At 45.2% G+C, this 12902-nt stretch overlaps 1 protein-coding gene across 10 annotated transcripts in view; it reads left to right on the forward strand.

Moving 5' to 3' along the window:
• The window catches only part of APC (APC regulator of WNT signaling pathway), a 193897-nt gene that overhangs the window by 66360 nt on the left and 114635 nt on the right, over positions 1-12902 (forward strand). For all 10 annotated transcript variants that reach the window (XM_065550310.1, XM_008169993.4, XM_042840454.2 and 7 more), the window contains 2 exons: positions 4197-4281; positions 4805-5006. In XM_065550310.1, the coding sequence (XP_065406382.1) occupies positions 4197-4281; positions 4805-5006 (287 nt within the window). The remainder of the gene's footprint in view (positions 1-4196; positions 4282-4804; positions 5007-12902) is intronic.

Consider the following 12902-nt stretch of genomic DNA (forward strand, 5'->3'; position numbering starts at 1 on the left):
ACAGGGTGCACTACCAATTTGCAGTCCTTCCCTTCGGCCTATCCTCGGCCCCACGGGTGTTCACGAAATGTATGGCTGTCGTGGCAGCGTACCTTCGTCGGCAAGGGATACAGGTGTTCCCGTACCTAGACGACTGGCTGGTACGCGGTCGCACCAAAGAACAAGTTCGAGATCACGTCCACATAATAGTGCACACATTCAACAAGTTGGGTATCCTACTCAACAAGGACAAATCCACTCTAGAACCTACCCAGAGAATAGAATTCATCGGCACGGTTCTAGACTCCAGACGCGCACAAGCCATCCTGCCAGACAATCGCTTTTGCACCATCACGAGCTTCATTCAAGGACTCAAGGCCTTCCCAACTACCACGGTGAGGTCGTGCCTTACCCTGCTGGGTCACATGGCTTCCTGCACGTACGTAACCAGGCATGCCAGACTTCGGCTTCGCCCACTCCAGACCTGGGTGTCATCAATATACCGCCCACATCGGGACAGCCTGAACATGGTGGTCACAGTCCCGAACTCGGTCCTGACCTCCCTCACATGGTGGCTAGATCACAATGTGGTTTGCGAAGGGATGCCGTTTCACGCCCCACAACCCTCTCTGCATCTGGTCACAGACGCTTCATCTCTGGGTTGGGGCGCCCATCTCAACGAGCACCATACCCAGGGCCTGTGGACTGCACCCCAGCTAGCCCTGCACATCAATGTTCGGGAACTGATGGCGGTGCGCCTGGCGTGCCAGGCATTTCTCAATCTCCTACGTGGCCGCTGTGTGTTAGTTCTCATCGACAACACCACGGCCATGTTTTACATCAACAAGCAAGGAGGAGCACGTTCGTCAATTCTATGCCAAGAGGCCATTCGCCTGTGGGACTTCTGCATCGCCCTCTCAATCCTTCTCACGGCATCGTTCCTCCCTGGAGTCCAGAACACTCTGGCGGACCGACTCAGCAGGTCCTTTCAAACACACGAGTGGTCTATCCGTCCGGACATCATACATTCCGTTTTCCAGAAGTGGGGGTTTCCCCAGATAGACCTGTTTGCATCTCGAGACAACAGGAAGTGCCACGTGTTCTGCTCCCTGCAAGGTCGAGCTCCGGGCTCCCTCTCGGATGCGTTTCTCCTTCCCTGGAAAGACCACCTGTTTTATGCCTTCCCTCCGTTTCCTCTGGTCCACAAGGTACTGCTCAAATTGCGCAGAGACCAGGCACAGGTGATTCTGATCGCCCCAGCGTGGCAGAGACAACATTGGTACACCACGCTGTTGGAACTCTCGGTTCAGACACCGATCCCGCTTCCATTATGCCCGGATCTCATCTCTCAGGACCACGGTCGCCTGCGTCACCCCGACCTGCAATCACTCCACCTCACGGCGTGGCTGCTCCATGGTTCACCCAGGCAGAGCAGCAGTGCTCGCACTCTGTCCAACAGATTCTGCTGAGCAGTAGGAAGCCCTCAACACGGACCACATACTTGGCCAACTGGAAGCGGTTCTCCTGTTGGTGCGAACAACGAGCCACGTCCCCGTTACAGGCACCTATTCCTCTCATATTGGAATATCTCCTCTCCCTAAAACAGCAAGGGTTGGCGATATCTTCAATTAGAGTTCACCTGGCCGCTATATCGGCCTTTCACCCAGGGGAACTCGCGTCTTCGGTATTCTCTAACCCGATGGTCATTAGATTCCTCAAGGGCTTAGACCGGATGTACCCACAGCAACGTCAGCCCGTTCCGACGTGGGACCTCAACCTGGTTCTTTCCAAGCTCACAGGTCCTCCATTCGAGCCACTGGCCACCTGTTCACTTCTGTACCTATCCTGGAAGACAGCCTTCCTCGTAGCCATCACCTCAGCAAGGCGCGTTTCTGAACTCAGGGCGCTTACATCCGAGCCCCCTTACACAGTTTTCCATAAGGATAAAGTGCAGCTTCGTCCACATCCTGCCTTTCTCCCTAAGGTGGTTTCTCCTTTTCATATCAACCAGGATATATTTCTCCCGGTCTTTCATCCTAAACCACATGCCACTCGCCAGGATCAACGTTTGCATTCTCTGGACGTACGCAGGGCCCTGGCCTTCTATATTGACCGCACAAGGCACTTTAGGAAGACGACGCAACTCTTCGTTGCAGTGGCCGACCGAATGAAAGGCTCACCGGTCTCCTCACAACGCCTATCCTCCTGGATTACGTCTTGCATCCGGACTTGCTATGACCTGGCAGGTGTCTCAGCACCGCACCTCACCGCTCACTCCACGAGGGCCCAAGCTTCCTCGACGGCTTTCCTGGCGCAAGTTCCGATCCAGGACATTTGTAGAGCTGCGGTTTGGTCATCAGTCCATACGTTTACAGAGCACTATGCACTAGTGCAGCAGTCCAGGGACGATGCTGCCTTCGGATCAGCGGTTTTGCACACAGCAATGTCTCACTCCGACCCCACCACCTAAGTTGGGCTTGGGAGTCACCTAATGGAATGGATATGAGCAAGCACTCGAAGAAGAAAAGACGGTTACTCACCGTTGTAACTGTTGTTCTTCGAGATGTGTTGCTCATATCCATTCCAAACCCGCCCCCCGTCCCCACTGTCGGAGTAGCCGGCAAGAAGGAACTGAGGGGGTGCCGGGTCGGCTGGGGTATATATTCAGCGCCATGAAGGCGCCACTCTAGGGGGCTCCACAGCCGACCCGCCGGTGTTGCTAGGGTAGAAAATCTTCCGACGATCGTGCACGCGGCGCGCACACACCTAATGGAATGGATATGAGCAACACATCTCGAAGAACAACAGTTACAACGGTGAGTAACCGTCTTTTATCTCACCCTACTCTGTGGAAATGTCTCCTCAAAACCCTTATACTTGACATTTGCATTGGGGACAGTAATTGGAGCCTGAGTAGGACTTCAAGATTGCACCCCTATCATAATATAGAACATCTTAGCTTCAAAGGGAATCCATTCTTTCTCTCTTCCTCCCTACTTCTTAGTGGAGCACAATGTATCTGGTATCTCTGCTGTACGTGTTCCAGGAATTGTTAGCATTGAGGAAGAGTGGCTCAGCAGACATTTCCTTAAAATATAAAGGACAACAACAGGAAGACGATATTTGTAATTGTCTAGAATTCTTTAGTTTTGTAACAGTAAACAAAAAGATGCACAATCCTTGATGTAGGAGCAGTTATCCGTATGTAATAGCTAAGGGGTACCTTTTTAATTATTTGGACATGGTCTTTCTGTGACTACTGCTTCTTCTAAAAGCAGTTTCTAAACATGAGACAAGACAAATAATTTTTTATTCCTTTTCGGGGGCAGGGGTTGCCTTGTGGCAATGCTTTTCAATTTATTTTTGTTATTGATGGAGCCTCCATTATAATAGCGAAAGCTTTCAGACCACACTTGCATTTGATTGTCCACCTGAATTTAGGCCATTGAGCATTAGGAGCCGGGAGGCTTAGAAGCCCCTTTTAATTCAGTAATCAGGGTTTTTTATAGTGAATCTTTTCTGCATCATGTTTTTTTTTCTTGCTCAGTTATATGATCTGATCAATTTATAGTATAGAGTGGAAAGAGATGTTTGCTTCAGATTCTAGGCTGTACATATCTGAGTCTTAAATCTTTTTCTCATAAGCCAGGTAGTAGCAGCAGTAATATGTTATGACCCTTAATAGTTAGTTACTACAGTGATGAGTATCTATGGAAAAACTTTGGCAACTGAGCACCTATGCTTCTACTGAAGTCTTTGCGAGTTAAAGATGCTCAGTTCCTCTGAAAATTAAGCTACTTTTATTTTGGTGCCTAAATAATAGATTTACAAGACTAATTTTAGGCACACAAGTTTGAAAATTTTGGCCTTCATTTCTGTGCACCTTGATTTCGCCACATGTAACATAAAGATGATGCCTAACTCCTTGAAATACTGAGATGAATTGTGTTGTAAAAGGTGATATGTTATTTTAAGGGAATGAACTCGTGAATGCAATTATGTTTGGAAGAACGTTGAAATCAAGTCAAATAAAATTGTTGTAATGACAGTGGATTACTGTTCAGATGAAATGTTGCAGTGGACTTGTGCCAATATTGCATTAGTTATTCTAATGAAATCTGATATTTGGGGAGGAAGAGATACATTTGTTCTGTGTTTCAATTGTTGTTGTGGTATGGATTTTTTTTTTAGTTGTGCTCCACTCTTTTTTTTTACAGGAGGTGCTGAAACAGCTACAAGGAAGCATTGAAGATGAGGCAATGGCTTCCTCTGGACAGATTGATTTGTTGGAGCGACTTAAAGGTAAATTTGGAAAGATTTTTAGGTAGAGTTACTTGCTTGCCAGTCGTAGTTGCCGAGGTGTAATATTTTCAAAGGATGCTAAGTCCCACTGACTTTCAATGAAACTTAAGAATCCTAAGTGCCTAAGTCACTTTTGAAAATGGGACTAAAGATCCTAAATCACTTAGCTGCTTTTGGAATGTTTATCCTAAGTCTCCATGCAAAATACTATTGTTACACAAGCTACATTTTATTGAACCTCCATAAAATTACACTTGATTTTTATTGCTCAAATAGTGGTTTATTACCTTTTTGTTTAGATTAATAACATGATCCTCCAACTGTACTATCAAGGTTGGTTGGTTTACACAATATTTTCCTTTGGGATCTGTAGAAAAACCTGTTTGTTTCCACCAACCTGAAGACAAAAAAAGTTTGTTTACATGACACACACAAAATATAAAATTAAGGTATATACAGTCTTTTAGGTCTGCTGCTATTAAGCTTCTGCTCTACAAAACTTTGATCTTTATTTTTCATTCAGAACTGAACTTGGATAGTGGTAACTTTCCTGGAGTGAAGCTAAGGCCAAAGATGTCCTTGCGTTCATATGGAAGCAGGGAAGGGTCCGTGTCAAGCCGTTCAGGAGAGTGCAGCCCTGTACCCATGGGATCATTTCCAAGAAGAGGGTTTATGAACGGAAGCAGAGAGAGCACAGGTTATTTAGAAGAACTAGAGAAAGAAAGGTAACTTTTTAATTGGTATTCATTGTGCATCAACGTCTTTTAATTTTAAAAATATAAACTTGGTGACATTAAAATAAAATGAAAAATCCCCCCATACTAATATTATTCAGCCATCACTTGTATTTATTTTCGGTAACAGCATACTCTGAATTAGATGAATGCTTAAATCTGTTGTAGATTCCTGGTTCCATTAAATACAGAATCAAGTGCATTTAAAACATGTACTATTACTTCAAGGGTTTGTCCATATGTGTTCCACTGTTGCACCCCAGGCACTTGATTTTGGATTTTTTGGGCCAGCAGTGTCTGTGAGTTAGTGTTAGCATGTGTTTGATATTTAGTGTATCCTTTTGGTTTAAAAAAAAAAGGGGGGGGGGCAGGAAAAAACTTCTTTCTCTGAAGGATTTCATCTGGTACTGTCCAGCCCTTATGATAGAACAGAGGTCTCCAGGATTTAAGATGTGTCCTCCTTGTGAGGCAGTAATGCCCCTTAATGATGGACATCCATAATGATGGATATTATGCCTCAGCAATTAAGGGCACATTCCAGAGAGATGTGTCATTTGCAAGTTTTTCTCGAACAGAACACAAAAGACGAGAAGTTTACCTGAAGCTGTTTTTAATGAACAGGACTATGGAGTGGAGTGTCTGGAACTGAAATCCTTGAGCAGACCTCTTCAAAAAGTCTTCCATTGTCTCTGAGGGTATCGCTACATGGCAAAGAAAAACCCGTGGCTGGCTCATGCCAGCCAAATTGGACTCGTGGGGCTTAGACTGTGGCTCCAACTCTGTTTCGTTGCTGTGTAGACTTCCGGGCTTGGGCTGGAACCCAAGCTCTGTGACCCTGCAGAAGCCTGGAAGTCTACACAGCAATGAAACAGCTCCACAGCCTGAGCTCCATGAACCCGAGTTGGTTGACATGGCCCAGCCGCAGGTTTTTCTTTGCTGTGCAGACATACCTGGAGGGATCTTCCTTAGTGTCCAGTAAAACATCTACGGATAGGGGAAGAAAGGATCACTGGTCCGCTAAGGGGTATAGATTTAGGTCCCCCTCATCAGGTCCTAGCACTAAACAGCAGGAACCCTCTCATTCTGCTGCTCAGAAGGGTAGTTCAAGGCGCTAGGAGGGTCCCTCTGAAACTCAGGGTGCTGGGTGGGGTGTTGATGGCCTGTGATGTACAGGAGATCAGACTTAGATGATCTGGTGGTCCCTTCTGGTCTTAAACTCTTGTTATGCTCATACAAAGCACACACGCACACAGACACGCGCACACGCACACCCCCTCTGCAGTGATGTTTATAGTTGCCAGTCTGTTGTGGCTCGAGTCAATCTACTGGCCAGTTAGATTGAGCACGAGTGTGGAGCTCGGCTCTTGTCGGTCGCGATCCAATGCTCCGAGGCCTTGCAGGATTGAACCCCGACTTCCATGGCAAAACAACCCAGCTTTATAGTTGTAAATTCCCATTTGAGTCCATGCATTTTGCAATGTCATCCTGTAATCATTAGGCCTTAAGTGGTGTTAGCATTTGATGGTTATTGTCGGACTTCCCATCGTTATCTCCTATTTGTTGTCTCGCCTTCAGGGGTGTCTGCCTCACCTCTGAGGTTGTCAATGCTGCTAACATGTTTAGCATCGGATACAATGGATGTTTTCTGATTGTCTCCTGGTCTTTCCAAGTCTCTCACTTCTTGACCATCTGGACATTTGTGATGGCTTTAACACCTTATCTTTTCCTGATGCATGCATTCCTCATTCACACAAACAATCTCTTACAGAAACCTTCCAAGGTATACAGACGGCATTTTATATTCAGCAGAATACATTGTAAATCAAGCCTATAATTTACATTGGGGCTTCAGGCCCTCAATATTCCTCTAATCTCCTTAACATAGATACAATACAAGATCCTGTTTGTTACTTTCTAAACCTTAAAACAAAGAAATGTATATTTAACTAGAGTGCCTAATTTGTAATATATATAAGAAACCATAGTAGACATTATAACTTATCCTAAAACAAAAGGGTGACCATAATCAGTCATAAGGATTGTTCTGGTCTGTCATTTCTTTCTGCTATTCAAAAAGGGTGGCTGACAGGATGAAATCAAATTATACGTTAATTCTTATGCGACATTATAAAATCCTGCTCCTACACTCTGACTCTGTGACACTCAAACACTGGCCACCCTGCCATTGGAGCACAGAGGACCCTGATACTGATGTCTTTGGTACCGATTACTCTGTTACTGACCGCTTCCATTCACATGTCTTTATGGCTTTGATAGACCTGAGTCTCTGTGGTCTTGGAATCACTGCAATTGTTAGTGGTCAGAATTCCTCTTGTACCATCCGCTACTGCCTTTCCAGTATCAAGCACACTTACAATATTGAGTAGACAATATACTGAGTGAGTGCCTAGCACCCCAGCTATAACTGCTTCTGCATTAGAAGAGGATTATTCTTTCTCCCTCCTCTCGTTCTGCCTGTACCAGGTAGGTGCCACCTTCTCATTCACTATCCAATTCCAGTCCTCAAGACCATAAGAGGAAAAAGATTTTACTGCAATTACTTTCTAATACCTAAGAAAAAAGGGGGCTGGTACTCTATTCTGGAATTGAGACAGCTGAACACTTCCATCTTCAGATTCAAGTTCAGGATGGTTACACTGGCCTCTATAATTCCCTCTCTAGAGCTACAGAACTGATATGCAGCTCTCAATCTCCAGGATGCTTACTTTCATATAGTAATCCATCCTGCCCACCAAAAATACCAAAGGTTTTAGGTGAGCAAATAATACTATCAATATAGAGTCCTGCCATTTGATGTATCAACAGCAGCCAGGGTATTTACCAAATACATTGCAGTAGTAACAACCTACTTGAGGAAATGAAGGTTCCAGGTTTACCCATACCTAGATGACTGGCTCATCCGGGGAAAGTCTCTATAACAAGTAACAGGCTCCATGTAACATATAACATACAACTTTTTGCCTCGCTAGGCCTCAGAGTCAATATAAAGAAATCAGTGTTAATTCCAACACAGAGGATAGAATTTATTGGGACAGTTCTGGCATCCCCTACAGTAAGGGCCTATCTGCGCCAGGAAAAGATTTCAAGCCATAGAAGATCTAGATGATGACATTGTAGGCAATTATCAGACACTGGTGAGAACTTGTCTCAGATATCTGGTGTCCATGGCCTCCTGCACATAGATAACATACGATGCCAGATTTCACCTCCAGTGCATGCAGAGGTCATTGAAATCAGTATATGAGCCCGACAAACATCTAGAGTTGAAGGTGCAGTTTCCTCCAAAAGTTCTGTCACCATTAAAGTGGTGGAAGAACCCTCTGCAAGTATTTTTCACCATAGCCATCCAAGATGCTAAACATAGATTTCTTCAGACTTAAGGCCTTTGGATTCTCAGGAAGCCTGGTTACACACAAACATTTTAGAGCTAAGGGCCATTTTTTCCCCAATGATTCTCAGAGGCTTAGTCGTTCAGATTGCAACACACAATACCACAGTGATGTTTTATATCAGCAAGCAGCAGGGAGCAAAATCTGCTCCTCTGTGTCAAGAGACTGTATGCATTTGGAATTGGTGTACATGGCATGAGATTACCCCAATAGCACTTCACTTACCATGTTTGCAGAATGTTGTGGTGGACTACTCCAGCAGGCAGTTTTCAAGGGCCACTAATGGTCAGTGAAGGAGACAATCATATTCACAAAGTGGGGTTGATTCACAGACCTATTTGTGACAAAGGAGAATAAAAAATATTACAAATTCTGCTCCAGAAGTGGCAAGGACCAGGGATCTCTGTCAGAAGTGATTAGATCCCGATCCCCTGGACTCCAAATCTAATGTATACATATCCTCTGATTCCACTAATCCCAAGAGTTGTCTGGGACTCAGCCAAGATGATCATGCTGGCACCCGTTTGGCCAAAGCAGTTCTAGTTCTCAGATCTGATGAATGTCTCAGTTAGTCCTCCAGTCCAGTTACCTCTTCAGCCAGATGTAATATCACAAAGGAAGGGGTAGATGTTCCCTTCAGATCATCCATGCACCTCATACCATGAAGCCTGGTTGGCTAACATCGGTAGAGAGAGAAGCTACTGTGTGGAGGTACAGAATATCCTTATCCACAGTAGAAAGGACTCTTCAAAGGTTGGTTTATTCAGTCAGACCCACCAACATCATTTTTCTCTCAAAATCGCATACCTGATATACTGGAATATCTCCTGTCCTTAAAGAATTCAAGGTGGTCTGTAAATTCCCTTAATGTTCACCTAGCAGCCATTTCAGCTTGGCATGCTCCCATTCAGGGCCATTGAACGTTCTCATGTCCCACAGTAGCTAGATTCTTGAAGGGCCTTATGCAGGTACCTCCCCCAACCAGGAAGCCTCTTTCCATGGGATTTCGACCTAGTGCTGATGGATCCATTCTTTGAGCCCCATGCTACGTTTCCTCTTCCACTTGTCCATCAAGATAGCCTTCATAGTGGCTATAACATTGGCCAGAAGGACAGTAGAGTGATGGGACCTCCATATATGGTGTTTCATAGAGACAGGAGGACCTTGTTGCCTTCCCCAAAGTTTTTGCCGAAGCTAGTCTTTGACTTCTATCAACCAAGTAATATACATCCCTGTATTTTTCCCAAGCCACATTCCAAAAAAGGCAAAAATAAAGTTCACACTTCTGTCTAGACAGAAGTAAGCCGTTTAGTTGTATCAACACAACACAAATTGAACAGGTTTTCTGCTTGTATTAAATTAGGTTATCAAATAGATAACTGAGATCCACCCTCGAGGACTACAGCCCACTCGCTCCACTGGGGTTAAGCAGCTTTCTGCAGCTTCTTTGGAAAGTGTTCCAATAGTAGAAATATGTGGGACAGCAAGTTGGAATTATATGCATATGCTTACACAACAGTACTTCATAATAAAAACATCAAGATCCAGTGCTCATTTTGGCAGAGCCATCTTACAATCGTTGTTCAAATAGATTATCAAATAGTACCTATGTCCTGTGAATGACCAAAATTGGAATGAAAATAAATAAATAAATATATATAGCACTCAAAGAAGAAAAAACTTATTCACCTTGCAGTAATTGTAGTTCAAGATGTGTTGTCCAGATGTGTTCCATGCCCCACCCTCCTTCTCTGCTGCTGTGGAGTCTGAGAACACCTAGATTCTGCATTGGTGAAGGGACCGAGGGGTGATTGGGGTCGCCTTGCCGTTACTCCCTTGGGTCGGAGGCACAATGACCCTTAGGGCTTGTCTTCTCAGAGAGCTGGAGTACCTGGGTCGACCGGAGAGCGCTCTGCCATCGATTTAGCGGGTCTTCACTAGATCTGCCAAATCAATCCCTGCAGCAGCATTGGTTTCCCCGTAGTGAAGACAAGCCCCCAGAATACAGTTGCAGCCCCGAACGGATGCTGCTGGCCTGAAGAATCCAAATTCAAGTACCTGGGGCACATGCACAACAACAATGTACTATATAGAGAGAACCTATCTTGAAGAACCACAGTTACTGTAAGGTAACTAATCTAAAAGTATTTTAACTTTATTTTCCTATGTTTTGTGTTTAAATTTGTTTGCATGCTAACTTTCTATTCTTAAATATAGAAATATTTATCAGATATGTATTTTATTTAATCTTTGACATACATTAAAAGTTTAAAACAATTTACACAAGAAAAACAAGTAGAACAGTTTTCTCAAACCAAAAAGAGAAAAAAGTTCCCACTCCAGTGACCTATTAGAGCCATGAAGTTCATCCCAATACGCCCACCATAGCCCTCAATTCCCGGCCAGATTCACACATTTTTACTAAGTAGAAATAAAATGTAGGATAAATCAACTCTTAAATAAGTTACTCTGCTATAGCTGTTAAATATGTTTTAATGTGTGCTTTCACATACTTAGAATTCATTTTGTATTACATGTTCTCTGTTTTGTCCAAAGCTCATTTTAGAGGTTTGTTAAGAGTGAAACAGTGTCCCTTCAATAGCACATGTCCAACTGTTAAATGAGGGTCGAGCCCTGTTTGTTTGTTTTTTCTAGTTTAGTGAGTTTAGCACCCTGGCCTTTATCACTCCTGTAACACATCAGCAGAGAACTGGACTGGACAACTTGTCTGGGACTGACGAGATGCTGGTAAATTGTCTAATAAAATATTCTTATTCCTTCTGTTTTGTCTTCCATTCTGTGTGTGTGTTTTCTCTGACCTTTTCTCACCCTTTTTCTGTGTCTGACCACTACTTGCCTCTTTCCACACTAGCTCACTTCTGTTGCCTGGGCCTCTTTCTTAGGCATTTCTAGTGGCTACCAGTAATGCTTGCTTGTTCTAGGGGATTTTAATGCAACTTCAGTTGTTCCAAAGGTATAAGGTTTGTGTTCAGTCTGAGGGTATGGCTACACTTGCAGCTGTACAGCGCTGAGAGTTAAACCTGTCTTCGTACAGCTGAGTAGGGAAAGTGCTGCAGTCTGTCCACACTGACAGCTGACAGCGCACTGTCATGGCCACATTTACAGCACTTGCAGCGGCATTGGGAGCACTGCATTATGGGCAGCTATCCCACAGAGCACCTCTTCCCATTCTGGCACCGTGGGTTGTGGGAAGGGGTGGGGGTTGTGGGGCATTCTGAGTCCTGTCCCAACGCCCCGTGATGCATCGCTTTGCATCCCAGCAATTCCTGTGTTTCCATTTGGCGCCATCTTTCAATGGTTTCTGTGCAGCGCAATCTGTGTTCCGTTTCGGTCTGTGGGAAATGGAGCCCGAACTGCTGCGGAACATGCTGACGAGTCTTACCAGTACGTCACGTTTGGCAGTCGAGCTATTCCTTAAGATCCAAAGTGACAGTGAGGAGTCCGACGATGATAGCCAGTCGCGTAACGCGTACGACATGAAATTGCTTGTGGCATTCACGGACATGCTCAGCACTGTGGAATGCCGCTTTTGGGCTCGGGAAACAAGCACCGAGTGGTGGGATCATATCGTCATGCAAGTCTGGAATGATGAGCAGTGGCTGCAGAACTTTCGGATGAGAAAAGCCACTTTCATGGGACTGTGTGAGGAGGCTCGCCCCCACCCTGCGGCACAAGGACATGCGATTGAGAACTGCCCTGCCAGTGGAGAAGCGGGTGGCTATTGCAATCTGGAAGCTGGCAACTCCAGACAGCTACCAATTGGTCGCGAACCAGTTTGGAGTGGGAAAATCGACCGTTGGAATCGTGTTGATGCAAGTTTGCAGGGCCATTAATCGCATCCTGCTCAGAAGAACCATGACTCCAGGTAACGTGCAGGACATTGTGGATGGCTCTGTGCAAATGGGGTTCCCTAACTGTGGAGGGGCGATAGATGGGACGCACATTCCTATTCTGGCACCACCCCACCTAGCATCCAAGTACGTTAATCGGAAGGGGTATTTCTCTATGGTTCTCCAGGCGCTTGTGGATCACCATGGGCGTTTCATTTACATTAACGCAGGCTGGCCCAGAAAGGTGCATGATGCACGCATCTTTCAGAACACTGGCCTGTTCAGGAAGCTGCAGGCCGGGACTTTTTTCCCAGAGCGGAAGATCACAGTAGGGGAAGTCAAAATGCCCATTGTGATCCGTGGAGACCCTGCTTACCCGTTAATGCCATGGCTCATGAAACTCTACACAGGGAGCCTTGACAGCAGCAAGGAATGGTTCAACTACAGGCTGTGCCGGTGCCGAATGACTGTGGAGTGTGCTTTTGGCAGTTTAAAGGGCTGCTGGCGATCTCTGTATGGGAAGCTGGACTTGGCCGAAAACAGCATCCCTGTGTTATATCCGCGTGCTGTACCCTCCATAATATTTGTGAAGGGAAGGGTGAAAGATTCAGTCAGGCATGGACCTC

The sequence above is a fragment of the Chrysemys picta genome, chromosome 6 (genome assembly GCF_011386835.1).
Source record: "Chrysemys picta bellii isolate R12L10 chromosome 6, ASM1138683v2, whole genome shotgun sequence".
Lineage (NCBI taxonomy): Eukaryota > Metazoa > Chordata > Testudines > Emydidae > Chrysemys > Chrysemys picta.